At 40.5% G+C, this 22,828-nt stretch overlaps 1 protein-coding gene across 3 annotated transcripts in view; it reads right to left on the reverse strand.

Annotated features, from left to right (window-relative positions):
• The window catches only part of LOC121987843 (NEP1-interacting protein 1-like), a 28,927-nt gene extending 10,806 nt beyond the window's left edge, over nucleotides 1–18,121 (reverse strand). For all 3 annotated transcript variants that reach the window (XM_042541564.1, XM_042541563.1, XM_042541562.1), the window contains exons 1-2: nucleotides 17,778–18,121; nucleotides 17,542–17,693 (exon numbers count right to left, since the gene is read on the reverse strand). In XM_042541564.1, coding sequence (XP_042397498.1) covers nucleotides 17,542–17,693; nucleotides 17,778–17,847 — 222 coding nt within the window. In that variant the 5' untranslated portion in view covers nucleotides 17,848–18,121. The remainder of the gene's footprint in view (nucleotides 1–17,541; nucleotides 17,694–17,777) is intronic.
• Nucleotides 18,122–22,828: the final 4,707 nt, after the last annotated feature.

Raw genomic sequence — 22,828 nt, forward strand, 5'->3', positions numbered from 1 at the left:
AGGCGTGTACGTGGTTCGGAGATAACTTGCTCCTACTCCACGGCGTGTCCGTAAGGTGGACGATCCCTCAATCCGTCGGTGGATTAGTCCCCGGCAAACTCCGGCTAGCTCAACCTCCTTGTGGGTGGAGAAACCTCACCACAACTCCAACCAAGACCTCTTGGCACACAAAGATCTCTTGAGCACTTTGGTGACTACTAATTAGGCTTTAACCAAGTCTAATTTCGTCACCTTGGCCGGCCATCCCAAGCTCCTTCTTATAGAGCTTGGAGCAAATCAGAAAGCTGATTTGCCCGTTACCAGTCGACTGGTCAATGCACCAGTCGACTGGTGCCAACGGCTATCTCAACGACTCTCTGCTACAGTGCATCAGTCGACTGCTACAATCATCAGTCGACTGCTACAGTACTGCTACAGTACGCTACAGTACTGCTATAGTACCGCTACAGTAAACCCTAATTTTGGAATTTTGCCTCGAGTACATTCACTCAGCACTCGTTCTCTCCCTACCAACCTAGACCTAGCCTTCTAGCCTCCTCCATCAGCCTCGCGTCCCTCGGATGTCTCCCCATCCTTCACGTCTTGCCTTCTGGAGCTTCCTTCGGCCTTGTCCATATTGTCGGGTCTTCCTTTGCCAAGAGGCTCCTCACCTCCGGGGCTTCATCCATTGCCAAGTCACACTTGGACTTACGTTGCCAAGACTACATGCTTGGACTTACACCGCCAAGACTCATTCTTGGACTTTCCTCCTTTGCCAAGATCACACTTGGACTTTTCTTGTTGTACTTGTATCCTGCACACTCACAATGCATATCAAATACAACAATAAACCTAACTTAAACCTTTGCCCAAACATCAAAACCTAGGGCACCTAGATTGCTCCAACAATGGTTAGTTCAAGAAATTAATTCCATGATGCTTGATAGATGAGAATGCCTAATAAACTTTGTTTATGTGAGAAAACAATGTGAATTAATTCTAGAGTACTCACACATTTATTTTGCTAGTAACCCTTGGAAAAAAAGACGACTTGGGACTCGTTGCTACAACGCTTGTATTAATTTTAATGAGTTTCAATCTTAATTAATTTGATGTGCCAAGTGACATGCAAAAAGGCCGACATCATCAAGCAGAGAAAGAGACTTCTCGACCGCTAAGAATAAAATTATCCGAGCGAAGGTGGATCAACACCACAAAGCGGGGCCTAGTGTGAGTTATAAGGGTGCACAGATTACGCACCACCGAAACACTTATCCCAGCGATGAATTATAAGCGTGCAAGCGATGAGTTAGAATCATGCACAGCTCATGCACCCCAATGATCAATCGGTCAGGCTCAATCCCTAGTTGGGTACTCCTTTCAATCGCCGCTCTGCCTGACACTCATAACAATTGCCGCTCTGACCGGCATTCATAACAATCGTCGCTCTGCACATCTCTCTGCTCGACACTCATCATAACAGCCGCTCATCTCGACATTAATCTCCATCGCCGCTCTACCCGGCACTCATCACAATAGTCTCTCTGCTCGACACTTATCATAATAGTTGCTCTTCCGCTCTGGCATCGCTCGCTTGGGTGATTTCGGTCATCCGGAATAGGGCTCACTCGAACCGAACTTTCGACCTTCTCGAGCAAACTTCCGCTCTGGCTTCTCGTCCCTCGAAATCGCTGCTTCCTTCCTTCTTGTCCGCCAGCGTACTCTTCCATAGCTTTTCATCACATGGACAACTGCGTCTTTTGCTCTTCGAGCAATCTTCCGCTCTCACTTCTTGTCCCTCGGAAACACCGCACGCTCCCTTCTCGTCCGCCAATGTACGCTTCGGCAGCACCTCATCCCTCAGACGTACCGAGTCCGTTGGCTCTCTCCCGTGTCGTCCTTCTCGCTAGTTGCATCTTTTGTTCAACGTCCTGTGCTCCTAAGTTCATGTACACTTAGACACAAAATTAAATATAACAGGACCTGACTTAACTTGTTTGATCATATCAAAACTACCTTAGGGTACCAACAATCACCCCCTTTTGATGTGAGCAACGCAAGTTAAGTTAGGGTAAACCAACATAAAGTAAAAGCAATAACATGCAAAACTTGAAAAAAGTTTTAAACTACCTCCCCCTAGACTTAATATTCTCTTCTTCCCCTTTGATCACATAAAAAAGTGGGGTACTTTCAAAAGTCTAAGGGTAACTTGTCAAGAATTTTATGTCATTTAACAAACAAAATTCTGAATAAGGTTAAAATAACTTAAAAAATTTGATCAATTTTATACACAAGTCTAAGAGAAGATAAATCGAAATTGAAAGCCTTAAAACAAATTTAGAAATCTTGAAATATTTTATTAAAAATATATAGAATCTGCATTTTGACAAAAGAAAATACATTTTCAAGATTTATAATTTTAAAAATTCTTAAAAAATTTATATTTAGATAAATAACTCAAAAAAAATTCAAAAAAAATTTCTTAATTAGTAGGGATAACTCTTGAGTCTTGAACATTTTGAAAAACAAAATTCAACTATTGAGATTTTTCTATGGATGAATATTGAATTTCTCTTTCTTAAAAAAATGGGGATCAAGTTAATTTCGAATAATAATTAAACTCAAAAAGAATTTTGTAGTTTAAAAATTTTAATTTGCAAAAAAAAAAATACAAGATCAATCTTGGAATCCAAAATAGATTCCTTTCTATCGTATTAACAAGAATATTTTTAGATTTTTAATAATTTTCTAATTTGTCCATTGTGATATTTAAATTTCTATTTTAGTCTATAATAATTTCTAAAATTCTAAGCAGAGAATTTTGAACATGCAGAAATTTTTAAAGTTTGTATATGTTCCTTTAACATTTCATTTTCTATTTTTAGTTTGTCGAAATCTTCTAATCGACAAGTTGTTGCTAGAGTTCCTTTTAACTCATTATTCTTTGTTGATAACTTTTTATTTTCCGTTTCTAATTTACAAGAATCTTTCGACAATATTTTATCAAATTAAATAATTGGTCAGGAGGTAGAGACCGTATCTGACTTACCTTGTCGACTTCTGATGCTCCCCTTGTCGAGCTGTTTTCCTCCGACGTTGCTCCCCCTTCATTGATGTTCTCAATGCTCATTTCTGAAGAACTTTCTTTATCTTCAGGTAGGTACTCGGTTATAAGAGCAGTTTCGGCAATTTCCTCGTTTTCTGCTTCTGATGACAACTCGGAGTTCATCGAGAAGTTGGATTCGGCTACTTTTGGTTCTTCGTAGAGCTTTAAAATTTTTTCCCAAAGTTCTTTTGCACTCTTGTATTTTCCGACTCTGTCGAGGTCTTGGCGGGACTCAACCTTACCATTTGCCTTAAAATCATTACGTTATTCCTCAGTCCATTGATGCTCCTCAAGTTCTTCTTCCTCTTTGTTGGGGTTCAATCAAAGTCTCACATTGGAAAGATTTAGTAAAGATCACGGGGTTAAAAGGATACATGATATCTCCATTGGCATGAGGCCTTTTGGGGAGAGCCCAAGAGCAAAGTTATGAGGGCATAGGCCCAAAGTGGACAATATCATGTCATTGTGGAGATATGTGGACATCCTTTGGCACAACAAATGGTATCAGAGTCATGGTCCGGATCAGATGCCAAGTGAGACGGCCTTGAACGAAGTTGAGGGTGGGCCTGGAGTAGGTCAGGGTGACCGGATGTTCGCGGGAAGCCTGGAACAGGTCAGGGTGATCGGATACTTGTGCGGAAGCAAGTAGGTCAGGGTGACTAGATGCTCGCAGGGAGGCCCGAAGCAGGTCAGGGTGACCGGATGTTCGCGGGAAGCCTGGAGCAGGTCAGGGTGATCGGATACTTGTGCAGAAGCAAGTAGGTCAGGGTGACCGGATGCTCGCAGTGGGCCCGGAGTAGGTCAAGGTGACTAGAAGCATGCGGGAAGGCCTGGAGCAGGTCAGGGTGATCGGATACTTGTGCGAAAGCAAGTAGGTCAGGGTGACCAGATACTCACAGGGAGGCCTGAAGCAGGTCAGGGTGACCGGATACTCGCGGGGGAGCCCGGAGTAGGTCAGGATGACTGGATGCTTGCGGGGAGGCCTGGAACAGGTCAAGGTGACCAAGATGCTCGCAGATAGGCTAGTAGGTCAGGGTGACCGGATGCTCGCAGTGAGGTCCGAAGCAGATCAAAGTGACCAGATGCTCGCTGGGAGGCCCGGACTATAAGAGTAATTGTGGTCCTTCATTTGAGGGGAGGATTATTATGGTTCAATCAAAGTCCCACATTGGAAAGATTTGGTCAAGATCATGGGGTTAAAATGATGCATGATATCTCCATTGGCATGAGGCCTTTTGGGGAGAGCCCAAGAGCATGAGGGCCTAAGCCCAAAGTGGACAATATCATGCCATTGTGGAGATATGTGGACATCCTTTAATCACAACACTCTTCTTTGCTTTTGGGCATATCAAAATCATATTCAATTGTTAGATAAATATTAAAATTGGTTTTAAAATAAACCTCTATTCGACGTCTCCAAAAAGTGAACTCCCCCTCGAATACTGGTAGGTAGATGCTAGCTCTGGCCATCGTCTTTGCTTTGATCGACGGTTAGTCCTCCTGAAGTGTCCTGGCTCTGATACCACTTATTAGAACCCTCGGTGGTCGACTAGATGGGGTGAATAGCCCCTGCACAAAAATAAAATAAAAAGACCTTTCTCGAACTTATAACTTAATTAAAACGCTTGCATAAATATAAAAATAATAATAAACTAAAAAGGCGAGGCTCAACAGATTTACTTGGTTACAACCGGGGAAGTTGTTAATCTAATGCAGATGAAAAAGCGCACTAAAAATCTCCTCTGGGTGAAGAAGCCTCTTACAGCATTCAAAGCTCACAAAACAAAGCTAAACTCATACAAACTCAAGCACAAGTGTTGTTACTTTGTAATTCTTGTTGTTAACTTCTGGGAGCATGGCTGCTTATATAACCCTGTTCTGGGCGCCTGGAAGGATTTCAAGTGCTTGGAATGGGATAGAATTCTATCCTCGATGTAACGTTCAAACGTCACGTCGAATTGGATAAGAATTGGGTTCTGGGCGCCCTGACCAAGTTCGAGCGCCTTGGTTTGGTCTGGGTGCCCCGAGGCCAAAAATCAACTTTTGCTGATTTTTTTTCCCGGTCTCCTACTCGGGTTCTGCTCGCATCGGTCCGGGTCTTCCGCTCAGGCTCCACTCACTTGAGTGATTTCGATCATCCGGAATAGGGCTCACCCAAACCCAACTTCCGGCCTTCTCGAGCAAACTTCCGCTCCAGCTTCTCGTCCCTCGGAATGATTGCTTGCTACCTTTTCGTCCGCTAGCATACTCTTCCACAGCATTTCGTCCCTCGGATAGCTACGTCTTTTCCTCCTCGAGCAATCTTCTGCTCCGGCTTCTCGTCCCTCAAAAATATTGTGCGTTCCCTTCTCGTCCATCGGTGTACTCTTCCGCAACACCTTGTTCCTCAGACACACAGAGCCCATCGGCTCTCTCCCGTACCGTCCTTCTCACTAGCTACGTATTTTGCTCGATGTCTTGTGCTCCTAAGTTCTTGTACACTTAGACACAAGGTTAAACACAACAAGACCTAACTTAACTTGTTTGATCACATTAAAACTACCTTAGGGCACCAACAGTATAGTGGCCGGTACCAAGGATAGGATGAGGCCAATAATCAAAATGATGTAACGGTCAAGAGTCAAAAAGAGGTGATGGTCAAGATCAAGGAATATGTGTCCTAACGGACTGTTGTCCCCTGAACGGGGCTCGATCCCTCACTTCTTATGGGCACGACTCCCAATCTACTCCCAGTCAGCCCCAGAGTTGGTTGGACCCCTGAACGGGGCTCGATTCCCCACTTCTCATGTGCACGGCTCCCAGTCTATTCTCAATCGACCGCAAAGTCAATCGGACCCTCTAAACGGGACTTGGTTCATCACTTCTCATGGGCATGGCTCCCAGTCTACTCCCGGTCGATATGATACAATGTATAGTGGCAGGCCCCAGGTATAGGGTGAGGCCGATAATCAAGGTGATGTGGCGATTGATATGTACAATCCACAAATGCACGGTTGTAACCAAGTAATAAAAATATCGATCTCACAGAGACGGTTCATTAAACATTAGTTAACTTTACACGATAAGTTATCTAGACAATCGAATGTTGGCTCATAAATACTTAAAAGAGAAAGAGAAGGGAAGAGATAAAGAGAGAGAGAGAGTAGAGAACATAAGTGAGTGAAGGATGATAGATTCTAGGATTTTGATTACATTATGATACTAGTTAATGTCCCTACGCATTGCTCATCTACATAACTCCATACTTACATTCATGTAGGACTTCTAACTAAAATCTGACACAACCCCGCGCAGGTTGTACTAGAGACTTTATCCAAGTTTTAACGCCATTAAGTAAAGAAATAACTGTAAAAAGTCCGATTAAAGGGATAATGATAGATTAATGTAATTAAGTAGAAGAGGTAATCTATCAAGTCCGGTTAAAGAGATACCCTTGTCACTAGGACCCCTGTCATACAATTGCTATATATAATAGATCACTTCCTAATATTATTTTAGGAAAAATCCTCTAAACTCTAATTAACTTCCTTTGTAGGGAATTGTCTTTCGTTTCAATGATGATACCCTAGAAAGTAAGGGGTGCCCTCTGTTACAGAGTCTCCAGTTAAACAAACTAGAGTATCTCTTCTACACGATGAACAAAACCCTACATCTACATGAATTGACCTCACATACATTTCATCAAACACATACAAGGCACAACACACATAGAACATGATATAAACATATCATTGCACAAGAAAATGTCCAAATACGTTGATACATTACATCACATTACAACTACTTCTTACATCATAGATCTAGAGATCTACTCCATTGCAAAAGATTTACAAACAAGAGATAAGAAATTAAGCATCCTACAATCCAAAACACAAGATAGAGAGGAGAGGAATGCTTATCTATGAGTCATCAATCTTTTTGCTTGTAATCCTTACTCTGGAGGTAGACGGAAGGTGAAACTTTTAGGGTTCCCCCAAGAGGGATAACCCTTCTCCAAGGAATGGGATGGAGCCCCAAACTAAAGATTTTTGAAAAATAAGAGAAACCCCCCCCCCCTTTTATAGCAGGGGCACGACCCCCTTGTTTTCTCTGCCATGGTTGTGCCTTTTGGCATAGCCTAGGCATGAATTGTTATGGTTGGAGAGACACGGTCGTGCCAATTTTAAATCGGCACGACTAGGGTGTGAATATGCTCTAAATGGGATCACAGCCTTGTGATTTCACATGACTTGCCCTGGAATGCACTCTAGTGAAGGGATATGGTTGCATGGTTTTACACAATCATGCCTTGGATGCTTGCTGGTGAGATGCACGAACGTATGGTTTCACACGGCCATGTCTCATGGCCTTGGAAAAAACTTGGCCCTAGCATGACCCTAGCATGGATATGTCTCATGAAAACGTCTTTTTGACCATCTTTATGAGGTTTTCTCTAGTTGAAGTCTTAAGAAAAGTTATAGACCATGAAATTATCTACATTTTAATATTTGAAACAGCTCATAACTCCAATCAAATAAAAAGTTATGATCATTTTACTTTCAATCTGTAGTAAAAAAATTCCATACAATCGTGACTTTTTTTAGACATAGCTGTGCCTAAGAAGCACGACCAAGCCATGGGAAAAACTTGATTTTCAAAGGTTGTGTCTCATAAGTACGACACGAACCTTTTGGAGGCTTTAGACTCCGTTTATGCCCGTTTTTACTCCAAATCGTATCCTGTCAATCAAAACATGCAAAAAGTATATCTCCGAACAAAATAAGATGGAAGTATGACATAACAATGAAATATAAGTAGATCCATATAACATAGATTATACGCATAAAATATAAGTAGATGTGCGTCAAAAAATATATAAATATATATATAATGTACGCACATCAACGGTCAAGAGTCAAAAACAGTTGGTGGTCAAGATTGGGGAATACGTGTCCTAATGGGTCGTTGTCCCTGTGTAAGGAATTAGGGCGTTAAGCATACGAAAGCGTAGCGGAAAACATTTAGTTCCTTTCCAGAAGATCCATGCGAAAGGAAACCATATACTAAGTACTAAGTTTCTATATGAAAAAGGAGTTATACATTTGTTGCGTGCCCTTCGCAATCCTTACAACAACTTTTTCTTTGGATGCAAATCTCAGCGCGATCAAGCGTCCACGCCTCTACGGTATCCACACGAACACATCCTTCATTCGTCACACAAACGAAGCCTTCGGAGAAGAACCACCTTCATGCTGCTAGCCATTCATGGAGGTTCGGCCAAGAGCAAATTCGCCTAAGAAGGAAGAAGGAGGAAGAAGAGAGAAGATCAAGAGTCACCCTATTTCATTTTTTATCAACTCTTAATGAAAAATTCATGACAAAACCTATTTATATTCATCCCATGAATATCAAGGATTTTTATCTCTTTGTATTCCTCTTAATGGGTTGGATTATTATATTAGATTAACCATTAATCCAATAACCCAATAAGTCTAACCCATTGAGTTTAACCCATTAATCCAATGTGTCTCATTCGGATTGGACTCAATCCAATGAGTGGGTTCATTTGAGTCAAACTCAATGAGTAACCCAAAAAGCCTAATCATCTCATGATTAGCTCTTAGGGCTAATTAATAATAATCTCCCACTAGCACTAGTGTCAATCACCACTAAGATTACACCAACACTTTGGATTTACCCATTATTCTTAATATCCTTAGTTTTTTAGTCAAACTAAAATACCCATCTCCAAACTAATATGTTCTTTGTGTGTGACCCAATAGGTTCTCATAACATTGGCAATGTATCCAAATCAACATTTGTGATACATAAATAATGAGTGACATCTAGCAATGCATCATTGCTACCCAAGTGACGAGAAAGTCGAGATCGGACCTAACCTGTCCGTAGCTATTATCTTGTATGACTTGGTCCTTCTATCCTTGATATCTAGATTGATCAATAAGATATAGACTATATCATCCTCTTATCAATCTTTGTGTTTCTTGATCTCTAAGTATGCACATTAAACAAACAAGCTCAATATCACATATTGACTCATCTGAGTATGGTCATACATTCTTGTGTCCTACTAATCAAGGAGCCCACAAATATCGCTTCCATCATATAGAAGGGATAAATCTCATCTACATCGCTCACATCCCTCCGCATAATTTATTGCATACCCAGTGATCGACTTTATAGTCCACCCTGTTACAGGTGATGTTTGACGATACCAAAATACACAACTCCTTATGTAGGGAACTGTAGTGACTTTAGGTTTAAGGACTATTTATACCAATAGTCACATGAGAATATTTATGACACACATATAACAATCCATGAAACATCTCATGGCGGAACAATTCAGTACATATTCTCTAATATATACTAATGTGTCAACCTGATATCTCATATCCATGACTTGTAAGATTAAGTCATTCATTGACCTACTAGTCTTAACGCATTAATATTATCCTTGTATATTAATGTCTGACTATGAATAGTTTAGAGTATCGTTCTCTATAATATCTCACTATCAATTCAACCCAAGGGGAGCTCATAAGAATTGTCATGTAAACCCTGCAGGTGGACTTAGTCCGACATGACAATAAGGTTGAGTAGTACTACTCTTGGAGTAAGATATTAATTAAAGTGAGTTGTCAGTAACTCATTTAATTAGTGGACATTCAATATCTTAAACACAGAGAGATTAACACACTCATGATAAGAAGGAGCTCATATAGTAATATGGGATTGGTGCGGTAGTTCAATAATAACTAGTGGTATGAGTTATTATTGATGAACTTGAGTTGTGTGTTCGGGACGAACACGGGAAGCTCAAGTTCATCGGGAGACCAAAACCAATTCATCCTCTTGTCCCTATTGTAGCCTCTTATTTATAAAGTATTATACCTACCCATACCCATCTTCTTACCCACCTTAAGGTGGTCGACCAAGCCTAGCTTGGAGCCCAAGCTAGGGCCGACCAAACTAAGGTGAGAGGTGGCCGGCCCTAGCTTGAACCCAAGCTTGGTGTGGCCAGCCACAATAAATTAAAAGGATTTTATTTTTTTTTAAATCTTTCTTATGTGGTTTTAAAAGAGCGTTTAAAATTTAAATATTTCATTTTATAGTTTTCTACAAAAGATTAAGAGAAAGGTTTGATATCTTTCCTTATTTGTAGTTAAAAGGAAAATTTTAATTTTTGATAAAACTTTCATTTTTTGTAACCATCCTCATAATTTTAAAAGAGAGTTTTAAAATTTAAATATTTCCTTTTATAGTTTATTAAGAAAAGATTTGATGTCTTTCCTTATTTGTAGATTGAAAGGAAGATTTTAATTTTAGAGAAAATTTTCCTTTTTTGTAAATCATCCACATGTTTTAATAGAGAGATTTAAAATTATAAAAGTTTCCTTTTATGACCAACCATGAAGGGAATTTTTAAAGAGAAATTTTTATTTTAAAAATTTCCGGAAACAAATTAGGAGTTCTAATTTTGTGATTGAAACGTTCCTTATTTGGAGGGAATAAGGTGGTCGGCCATTAAGAGTTTAAAAAGGAAATTTTAAATAAATTTTTTCCTTCTTAAACATTGGCAAAGAATATAAGGAAGGTTTATTTATTAAACTTTCCTTATTTGCTAAGGCCAAGAAATATAAAAAAGAGGGTAGAAGTGCCTCACCTTACACAACAATATCTCTTCTATTCCTTGGTTGGTGGTCGGCCCTCTCGTCCTTCTCTTCTTCTATTCTTTTTCCTTTGTGGCCGGCGGCATCTTCATCTCAAAGAGCTTGGTGATGGCTGGATTTTGCTAAAGGAAGAAGAAGAGATAGGAGTCTTTGTTTTTTGCATCCCTTGGAGCTTGGTTGGTGGCTGAAGTTCTTCATCTCTAGGAGTTAATTGATTGTGGCCGAAACTTGCTTGGAGAAGAAGGAAGCTTGGGTGGATTCTCGTCTCGGTAGATCGTCTCCCACACGACGTCCGAGATAAGAAGAGAAATACGGCAGAAGATCGTGAGATCTATAAGCAACAAAATGTATAACTAGTTATTAGTTTCCGCATCATAACTAGTTTATATTTTTTGTTTAGATCTTGAAATCCCAAACGGCTAGTGATTCTAGGTTTCAGATTTGTAATTCGAATTTGTGTTTCTTTTTTTTTCGATCTTGTGATTCGATTATTCTTTTAGGTTAAACCTAGGGTTACTATAAGGAGATTAAATATTGAATTTCTTTGAAAGATTTTGTCAAGGCAGTGGTGGATGTTCCCATACTTAAAAAGGTCAAGTGTCTCGCCATGTTTGACCTGGGAGCCGATCTCTGAAATAAATATTTAATCGAATTTGTAACATAGGTGGATTTGGATCAATAATGTTAAGTATCGTTTGCGATCCAAGTCTAAACCTCTAAGAATAGATAAGTTAAATTTGGAATCAATAATGTTAAGTTGCGTTTGCGATTCCTAATTTAATTTCTAAAGAACACAATAGGTGGTTAGGAAATGTTCAGGACTTGTACAAATTTTTATACAGGGCAACCGGTACAATATTTCGAGTAGCAACCAATAAAAAGGTTTCATCATAGTCTATACTATGAATTTGTTTGAATCCTTTAGCCACCAATCTACCTTTATAGGTATGCATATAACCATCCATGTCAGTCTTCACCTTGAAAACCCACTTACACCCAATGAGTTTGATCCCTTCAGGTGGATCAACCAAAGTCCATACTTGGTTAGTGTACATGGATTCCATTTTGGATCTCATGGACTCTAGCCATTTCTCAAAATTTGGGCCCTATACAGCTTCTTGATAAGATGTGGGCTCGTTGAGACCAACTAGCACTACATCACCGTTGTTAGATAAGAGAAAAGAATATCTCTCAGGTTGACGACGGGTCCTCTCAGACCTACGTAGAGCTAGTGCTACTTGAACAGGTTGTTGTTCCACAACTTCTTATGGTGTAACAAAATTCTGATCCACAACATCTTGTGGTACCTGTTCAATTTCTATCAAGGTGTTGGTGCTAGTTTGTGTATCTTTAATTTCTTCGAGATCGACTTCACTCCCACTAGTTTTTCTAGAAATAAATTCTATTTCTAGAAAGACACCAGTTTTGGCAACAAACATCTTGCCTTGTGTGGGATTATAGAAGTAATATCCCTTTGTTTCCTTGGGATATCCAACAAAATAGTACTTGTCTGATTTGGGTCCTAGTCTATATGAGACTTGTCGTCTAACGTAAGCCTCGCAACCCCAAATCTTCATAAAAGACATCTTGGGACTCTTCCCAGTCCATATTGTATATTGTGTCTTTATTATAGCCTTAGATGGAACGTGGTTAAATGTAAAAGCGGCCGCCTCTAGAGCATGCTCCCAGAAGGAAATAGAATGATTTGTTTGACTCATCATCGATCGTACCATATCTAATAAAGTACGGTTCCTCCTTTATGATATATCATTATATTGTGGTGTTCCATGTGGAGTGAGTTGAGATATGATCCCACACTCAACAAGATGGTCATGAAACTCTTGGCTAAGATATTCCCCACCTCGATATGATCAAAGCATCTTAATACTCTTATCAAGTTGGTTATGTATTTCATTCTTGAATTCTTTGAACTTTTCAAAAGGATTCTGACTTGTGTCTCATCAGATACACATAGCCGTATCTACTGAAATCATCAATGAAGGTAATGAAGTAATAATAGCCTCCTCCAACTGCTATTCTGAAAGGGCCACATATATCAGTATGTATGAGTTCTAACAGATCAATAGCCCTTTCGTTGCGTCCAATAAATGGAGTCTTTGTCATCTCACCTTGAAGACAAGATTCGCATATCTCATATGATTCAAAATCAAATGAGTCCAAAAGTCCATTCTTATGGAGTTGGGATATGTAACTCTCAATTTTGTGAACTAAGCGATAATGCTAGAGATATGTTTGATTCAAATCATTAGACTTGAACCACTTGGTATTTATGTTATAGATTGGGTTGCCAAAGTCTGGAACATAGAATACATTCACAAGATGTGCACTACAGTAGAACATTTTATTGAAATAAATAGAACAACATTTGTCCTTTATTACAAATGAATTTACTTGTCTAAACAAGAAATAAAGATAATGTTTTTAGTCAAGGTAGGCACATAACATCACTCTTCAAGTTCTAAAACAAGTCTAATGGGCAAAGATAAGAAATATCCTCCTACAGCTATAACAACAACTCTTACGTCAATGCCTACTCGTAGGTCCACTTTGCCCTTTGTCAATATTCTATTATTTCTCTATCACTACACATTAGTACAAATGTGAGATGCACACTTGATATCTAATACCTGTAAATAAGAAATAGATAGATTGACTTCTATAACATATATACCTGAGGCAGAAGTCTCACTTTTCTTTCGTTTCAGTTCCTCTAGGTATACCTTGCAGTTCCTCTTCCAGTGTCTAATCTCACTGCAGTGGAAGCAGGTTCTTTCCTTAGCAACTCCACCTTTGGGTTTTAGTATATGAGTCTTGCCTTTTCCTTTGGCTTGGGTCTTACTCTTACCTTTAGGCTTCCACTTGCCTCTGCCCTTAGACACCATAAAAAAGGAACTAGACTTTGTCTTTTTAAGGTTGAGTTCAGCAGTTCTCAACATGCTCAACATATCAGGCAGTGGTTTGTCAATTTCATTCATGTTGTAGTTCATGACAAATTGACTATAGCTATCGGGCAATGACTGCAAGATAAGATCAGTGGTCAATTCTTGGCCTAGTGGAAATCCCAATCGTTGTAGGTTTTCTACATATGGCCAATTATTTTGAGTACATATGGCCCTACAGGACTTCCTTCTTATATTCTACATTGAAACAGTGCTTCAGAGATCTCAAATCTCTCATGTCTTGCTTGTCCTTGATATAATTGTCTAAGATGTTCAACCATATCATAAGCATCCATGTTCTCATGTTGCTTCTGAAGCTCAGATTTCATGGTGGCGAGCATAAGGTATGATACATCTAATGCATCATCTTAATGCTTCTTGTAAGCATCCCTATCAACTCTGGTGGCAGTAGCAGGGGGTACTTCAGGAATAGGCTACTCTAAGATGTACAGTTTTCTTTCTTTCTTGAGAACTATTCTTATGTTTCTATACCAATCTAGGAAATTAGCTCCATTGAGCTTGTCCTTATTAAGGACAGATCGCAGAGATAGTGTCTTCTATGTACTAGACGACTTGATGATTTACAACAATAAAATGTAGAAAAGTATCATACTCAGATCATTTAATTATGCCTTTAATTAAATGATTCTCCCACTGAATTCTAAAGTTTGATAGGAGCAAGTCACTACTAGCTCTAAACCCAAATACAAAGACATTCAAGTAGGACAAGATCCACATTATACCTCATCTTGAGTTAGCTTTGGCTAATTGCCCAAGACTTGTATACATTAGGTAGGCAACGCATACCAATTGAACAAGATCCATATTATACCTTATCTTGAGCTACTTTGGCTAATCGCCCAAGACTTAGTACAACTTAGGTAGACAACGTTTACCAATTACATCCTATGTAACTCTTGTATCTTTAGGTGAACAAGACTATTTGTTCGTTTGCCTATCTTATGAAATCTACATTATAACTCATCTTGAGTTAGCTTTAGCTAATCGCCCAAGACTAGTATAATTTGAATTTCATCATATGGGATATGCCTCTAAGTTCTCAACTTAGTTAAGTCACACCCAAAGTCCAATAGTCGGACATCACAATTGTCTTGTCGCACTCTACTAAGATAAAACGAGTCACTTTGCTTTGGCAAACCTGACTACAAATGATCGAAGTAGTAGTGAGTACCAAACATTGGTAGGCATATGAAAAGGACATAATTACGATAGCTACACATGCATCACATACATTTATGGCATATCATGGCATACATCAACATATATGCTAATTTAAACGTGACATAGTTATGGCCCATCACTACGATCTTCTCAAGCCAATAAGAAGAGTAATAAGTCAACCTAGGTCAAAGCAACTTCTCCAAACGTTTTCTTGGTCATCGTGTGTTGTTGTCCTTCTCCCTTTTCACCCATTGTCCAGTAGACTAACTCCTTTCTGATTTGTACATTACAAAATCTAAATAAACTCGAGTTACATTCGAGTGTAGTCTAAATTACAACAAGAATAAAAGGATGAAGGCACGACACGCAGACTGTATTATGAATTATAACATACACACACATCCAATCACATTGGGGTTAAAGGTCATAACCATGCACCATGTCATATAACATTTACAATATTTTATGACACAACATTTACTATGATTTCAACAACAAATTATGAGCCGCAACGCCATAGCGGTCCCATTAGCCGGTTAGCGGGCGGGGGTCAAGGGGGGCAAATTTTATTTTGGATACTCATTTTATGAGTTTATGCTATACCCGAGACCCTACTACCCACATAACCTTTGGCCAAAATCATGTTGTTCACAATAGTTTTGGTTGAAACATAGTTTGGCCGAAACCTTATTTGGTCGAGACCTTGTTGTTGATAACATCTTTGGCTGAAACCTAGTTTGGCCGAAACTCTCTTTGGCCAAAACCTTATTTAGCTGAGACCCATAATCATGTAGATCATAGTAGACATCTCATGCAAGTTCTATATCACATATAAAATTCTAAAACTTAATATATGTCTTCGCAAGTGGCTCTGATACCATTGTAAGAAACTAGGGCGCTAAACACGCGAAAGCGCAGTGAAAACATCCAGTTCCTTTCCAGAAGATCCATGCGAAAGGAAACCATATACTAAGTACTAAGTTTCTACACGAAAAAGGAGTTATACCTTTGTTGCGTGCCCTTCACAATCCCGACAGTAACTTTTTCTTTGGATGCAAATCTCAGCGTGATCAAGTGTCCGCGCTTCTACGATATCCATACGAACACATCCTTCATTCATCACACGAATGAAGCCTTCAGAGAAGAACCACCTTCATACTGCTAGCCATTTATAGAGGTTCGGCCAAGAGCAAATTCGCCCAAGAAGGAAGGAGGAAGAATAGAGAAGATCAAGAGTCACCCTTTTTCATTTCTTATCAACTCTTAATGAAAATTTCATGGCAATACCTATTTATATTCATCCCATCAATACCAAGGATTTTTGTCTCTTTATATTTCTCTTAATGGGTTAGATTATTATATTAGATTAACCATTAATCTAATAACCTAATAAGTCTAATCCATTGAGTCTAACTCATTAATTCAATGTGTCTCATTCGAATTGGACTCAATCCAATGAGTGAGTTCATTTGAGTTTAACTCAATGAGTAATCCAAAAGGCATAATCATCTCATGATTAGCTCTTGGGGCTAATTACTAACACCCTGAACAAGGCTTGATCCCTTACTTCTAATGGGCACGGCTCCAGTCTACTTCCGATCGGCTCTAGAGCCTGTCAAACCCCTTGATCGAGGCTCAGTCACTCACTTCTCATGGACACAACTCTCAGTCTACTCTCGATCGGCATCAACATCAGTTGAACCTCCGGGCTCAGTCCCTCACTTCTCATGGGCACGACTCCCAGTCAGACCCCCCACCCCCTCCCGCTCAGTCTCTCAATTTTCATGGGCACGCTCCCATTCTACTCCCAATCGACCTCCATGCCGATCAGACTATCGCTAGAGAATAATACTATCAAGGAATCACAAACACCTGTCAGAAAATAACGACTATTCGTCAGAGAATATTTCGATACTTTGCTGCATGCATGTCACGGAACTTTTTTCTACCCAATAAAAATCTATTGTAGATCCTTCATCACCTCACATGCCCTGACATCCGACATTCTCTGATGTCTTATCATTACGAATATTATGAGAGGCAGTATAAAAAGAAGATTTACTTCATTGGCCAGGTATGTGCTCACATACGCATTTACTACAATACTACTGTTCATCTGTTTCTTGTACTTTTTGGCTCTGTCTTAATTTTGATTTGGGCGTCGAAATACCTGCGCTAGGGATCCCTTCCTTAGTTCTGATCCTAACACTTTAGTTCGATTGATTTGTGATGTGCATAGATCCATGGGTAGTAGCTTCGACCATCTCTCCCTTACTACACTCGAAGGTCAAAAGTCTACAACATATCTTCAAATCTCAGATACCGATCCTCTTTCCGTCAACATTCTCATTTTCATCCTCCGGCCGTCTGATTCAACAGCATCATCAGTGTTTTCTATTTTATCGTTTCATATTTTATCATCTTTGATGTTGACTAATACCCTCTTCCAAACAGAGAATGACATCGAGAAAGTAACTATATTTAATTAGTCAGTTTCAGTGGCTGATCCTGATCAGATGGATCTGAAAATAGAACTTTATTTCAGCAAGTTTAATTATTTTTTTTATGTATAATTTTGATTTTGCGTGCAAATGAATAGCTGGGGATCAGAGAGAAGGATGTGTGATTCTTCATTCCTGACCTTTGGTAAGCCCTCTCCTTGAAGCCAGGCCTCCAAGAACTCCACAGAAACGAATGCACCAACAATGGCGCCGATCCCTGCGCCTCGGAATATGCCTGTCTCTGTAGTTTGGCCCTTGAAAGCACCTGAAATCAACCCGACCATGGATCCGCCTGCACGCAGACAATATGAAGCTCAAACTGGAAAGCCAACTAAGCTGAGAATAATTAAAGTGAGACAGGGAGAGAGAGGCCTACACAACGCGAAGGTGCAAGTAAGGCAGGCGAAGGCCACTTTTCTCACAAGGTTGAGGCAGAGAGATCCCATCGTGACTGAGGTCCCACAGGCTACAGTCTGCAAACGCAAGACCTTCAAGAACAAGATAAATAAAAATGCAGCATTCACTAGCAGAGATCAGAGATGTATAGAGAAACAAGTCATTTAAGGCACATGAACACGTAAGCGAGCGTAGAGATGTACACTAGCCAAAAACATGTACAAGTGACCGACTGTGACTATAGGCAAGCGCTAGTCTGGATCGGGATTATTCATTTGTGACAGATGTTACCAAGGGGAGAGGGAAGTAGAATGCGACTGGCAGAGTTGCAACTTGCAAGGGAAAGTGCTGCTGCAGGTATTAAACGGACGCGAGTCCCAAGAATGTTTAAGACTTCATTAAATGATCAGATACGTCAGGTCTGTACTATGTACAGTAGTCATTGAATAGGACAATTAAGATTAAGTTAAATTTCATCATAATTTTTTTTTATTTAAAATATGTGATGCCACGTAAAAATAAAAAAATTTATTATTCTTTTTATAATAAAAAAAACCTCATAGAGTATATATTATAAATGATATATCTTTATTTATTATTTTTTCATTTAATATTTCTATATAATTTTTACTTAATATTTTATTTAATTCTCATCTTTAATTTAATTTATTTATAATTTTTAATTAATAAATTAATGAATTCATTATTTTTAATTTAATTTAATTTATAATTTTTATTTAATATTTAATTAACTTATGAATTTTAATTTAATTATAGTTATTTTATTTTTTTAATTTATCAAATATATTTATTTTCAAAAGAAATGTATAATTTAACTATTAAATAAAATAATTAATGATTTTAAAAAATCAAACATACAATATTAATTTTTCAATGATTAATGACTCCATCTTTAAAAGAAAAAAAAATAGATTTAAAAAATCAAATCTACTCTTAAAATAAAAATCTCAAATTTTATCTTTCCACTTATTAGAATTTTTTTTTTTGTTGAACTTTTTCTAATTTTACAAATTTTTTAAAAAGTTGATATTGGAGATGCTCTTAAGAAACATGATAGTTTCGGAAATCAGTATGTTTTTGAAAATTATGAAAGTTACAAGGCTCCGTTTACTCAAGATGTGGAAGGATGAAGAAGCAAAGAAATTAAACATATAAAAAAAAATTCTAGAGGAACAGAAAAATGAAGAAAAGACAGTTGAGTCGAGTGTTTGACGCAAGTAAGAATATGTTTATATTTGTTTAATATATAAAATTTATTAAATCAAAATTTGAATAATTTATTAAATTAAATAAATAAATTTGAATATATATATTTAATTTATTAATATTTATGAATAAATAAAAAATTATCAAAATATTAAATAAATAAATAAATTTAAAATAAATAAATAAATTTAAATTATTAAAATCAATAATCAATCAAATAAATTTAAATTAAGAAATCGATAATATCTAAATAAATTAAATTTAAATTAAGTTTGGATTATAAATTCAATAATATCTAAAATTAAGCTGTTCAAGTTCAAACTCAAGTGCAAATTTATTATAAATAAATAAAATTAAATTTAAATAATTATTTTAAAACTCTTGACTCGACTTGATTACTTTAGTAAATAAAGTTAAATAGCTTTGACTTAGGCACGACTTGGCTTATATACCGCTAAGATAGAAAAAGACAAGAAGGCAAGTAGGGCTGTCGGGTGGCCTAGTTATCTCTTTAGTTATCTCTTGTCGTTGAAAAAAAAAATTACGAAAGGAAAGCTCGTTCTGTTTTTAAACAGTACTAGAATTATTAGCCCATTTTAAAAAAAACACACAAATTTTTAATAATTTTACTTTTTGATCATGTCCGAACCCGGAATCAACGGACACTGGGCACATGGCGCTCTCTGCTGGATCCTCGAGTGCTCCGGCGAACCTGCAGCAAAACCGAGCCGGGAGGGGTGCCCTGGCGACGACCCTCCGACGCTCAAGTTAGGCGAGGAATAACAAAAAGGTGGCCTCAGGATGAAAACTTGCGTACCTCCGGTGAAGAAATGGAGACCTTATATAGATCTCTCGAAGGAGCCTGGGCGCGCCAATCAAAGCAATCACCTGCTTTCGACCATGCCCAGGTATGGGTCTGTCAGAAGGACCATGCCCAGGTATGGGTCTGTCAGAAAGACGTCCATAAGGTTATACCGCTACTGTACCAACCTCTCCATGATGTGACGGTGAGATCCTCCATCGTGCACTCTTGTGTACGGCGTAATTATCAGACATGCCTTTGCTAACATCCCATATCCTGAGCCAAACGAATAGGCCACTCGGCTAACCCTCGTACCCTCGCCCTTATCCTGGCCGAACGGACCACTCGCTCGGCCCTTCGGTCCCAGCCGGGCAGACGCCCCGCTCGGCCATTCGGTTCTCCCGCCTTGGCGTCGGAAACCCAAGCCCATGGCTGGGTTATCTTTGGTTCCGCTCGGACCTACTCAACCACTCGGCGCGACCATTAACCGCTTAGTCAGCCCTCCATCTGTCTTCAAGTTGAGACCCTTTAGGAAGTGGATCCCCCAATCTTACCACCGGATCACTTGCCTTCCCTTCAAGTCTAGTCGAAGGAGGCAGTGAGTCCGACTGACTGGACTATGTGTCCGAGCGGGCGGTCGTCGCTTTACCGTCGCTTATAATATCCCTTGAGTCGTTCGGCCCTCATGCCAAATTTAGCCGCTCGACTCTTCGTTTTGGTTGTCTTGTCGCTCAACGGGGACGTTTGCTTGTCTAAATCTTCTCGAAAATCACGCAAATCCTCTTCATTAAGCCGAAGCATGCGCGGTATGGGCGCCTTAATTGCGCCTGGTGACAGAGCGCCACGTGGCTCTCCTTGCGTGGCGGTGATGATCCGTACGATGGGACGCCGATTACTTTGAAATGGACGGTTAGATGATGACCTCGTCTCTCGTGACCTGCATCCAATGGCGGAGGCCGACCGACCTCAGCCGTATAAAGCCTTCGTCTCCTTCCTTCGCCGCATGCTTGCTTGCGCGTTGTCCCTCTGCCTCTTCTGCTGCCGCGACCTCCGACGATCCAGTTCCTGTTTTTCGGCGGCTACCATCCCACCGGTGATCTTTTCCGCCCGTTTCCTTCTCAGTGAGTCTTCTCCCTTCGTTTACAAGGTCTTCCCAACTCGTTTTGCCTCTTTCGCTCCCATTCCTTCGGTTTCTTGCTATCTTTTTGCTTCTCCGAGATGGCAAGCTCCTCCGAACCCGCTGTTGACGTTCATGGCCCTTGGTATCAGACCATGGAGAGTCGATTTGATGAAGAGGGGGCTCGGCGTCTTGTTCGGACGTATGGGATCCCTAATGACCATGAAATAATTATAGCCGACCCGACCGACCGACCCCATGACCCGCCGATCGGCACCGTTTGTTTCTTTTTAGACCAATTCCAGGGCGGCCTTAGATTTCCTACCCATCGATTTATTTTGGAGGTTTGTAATTATTTCCGCATCCCGCTCGGCCAGCTTGTGCCGAATTCCTTTAGGCTGCTGAGTGGGGTGGTCATCCTCTTTAAGCTGCACAGTATCCCTCTTGACCCCAAAATATTCCACTTCTTCTTCTACCCCAAACAATCTGAGTTGGGCACTTTTATTTTCCAAAGTAGAATAGGCTTTAAATTTTTTGATAATATGCCGACCTCCAACAAGCACTGGAAGGAGTTTTTCTTCTATATCCGACTTCCCGAGCGGCCAGCCTTCCGAACCAAATGGCAGACCGCCGTGCCGACCCAGCCGGAGCTCGGCAAATTCAGAAGCAATCCGGCCTACCTTCATGCGGCTAACTGGTTGTCTGGTCAGCGGTACAAGATCGACCAGTTGCTTCTCAAGGGGGTGTTGTATATTTTTGGGTTATCTCCCGTTCGGGCCAATCTCCCCTACCGCATGGGTAAGGACTCTTTACTACCTTAGCCTTTTTTTGTCTAACTGATTTTAATTTCTTCCACTGCAGCTGAAGTCATGTGGCGCTCCAAGGCTACCGCTCATCTGAAACTGAAGATCGTGGAAATTGAGGCGGCTACCAAAAAAGAGCTCGCCGAGCGGGGTCTCATCCCCAGCCGCCCGGCAGATGCAGGAGAGGGGGGGGCGAAACAGAAGCTGTCCCATCCGCCTCAACGGAGGTTGAGGCGGATCCTGTTCCTCGGCCCCCCGGGAGTCCTCGGTCGGGATCCACCTGGAAGTTCGGTAGCGTCGAAGAGACTCCACCTTCCGCCGACCCGGAGGCGAGCCACGCGCCGATCGGGTCGCCGCGATCACTGCCGTCGCGGATCGGGACGGTGACCTCCCCACCGCACCCTCCGGCTCTCCTCCACGGACTCGTCGTCGCTTACGACGGTTGGGCAAAACTTCCACCATAGGGGAGTCCTCGTGTCAGAGGAAGCGCCGGCCGGCCACCCGATCATCAAGACCACCCTCCGATTCCCATCGGAGGAATATCTATTGTCCCCCGATCGGCCATCGAGCCCCGTTCACGAAATAACCCTGACGGGTCCGCTTGCCAAGCTCTTCGAGGACGCCCAGATTCAGGTGGCCCTGCAGCTGGGCGATAACAACATGCAGCAGGCCACTCAGGTACGTTCATTTTTCTTCCCGTGCCATGCTACCGTTTGGCTCCTGATTTTATTATTTCCCTTATAGCGTTGGGCTGAGCAAATCGCCACTAGCCATCGGCTAGCCGAGTTGGAGGATCTCCTGGAAAAACTCCAAGTGTCGGGAGGTCCAACGGCCGAGCGGGAGAAACAAGCCCTCGAGGCCGAACAGAAGAAGTCCGCCGACCTGTCTACAGAGGTGGCTCGGCTAGAGGGCCAAGTCAAGAAGCGCGAGGCGGATGCCAAACGCGCTACTGCCCGGAAGAAGCGAGCGATAGCTGATCTGGACAAGATGAAAGTAGATGTCCGTGCGCTAGATCAGCGATCCCAGGATCTGGAGGCTCAGCTGAACGCCGAGCGGGAGGTCCGTTCGGCTGAACGCACAAA

Source organism: Zingiber officinale, chromosome 5B (genome assembly GCF_018446385.1).
Source record: "Zingiber officinale cultivar Zhangliang chromosome 5B, Zo_v1.1, whole genome shotgun sequence".
Taxonomy (NCBI): domain Eukaryota; kingdom Viridiplantae; phylum Streptophyta; class Magnoliopsida; order Zingiberales; family Zingiberaceae; genus Zingiber; species Zingiber officinale.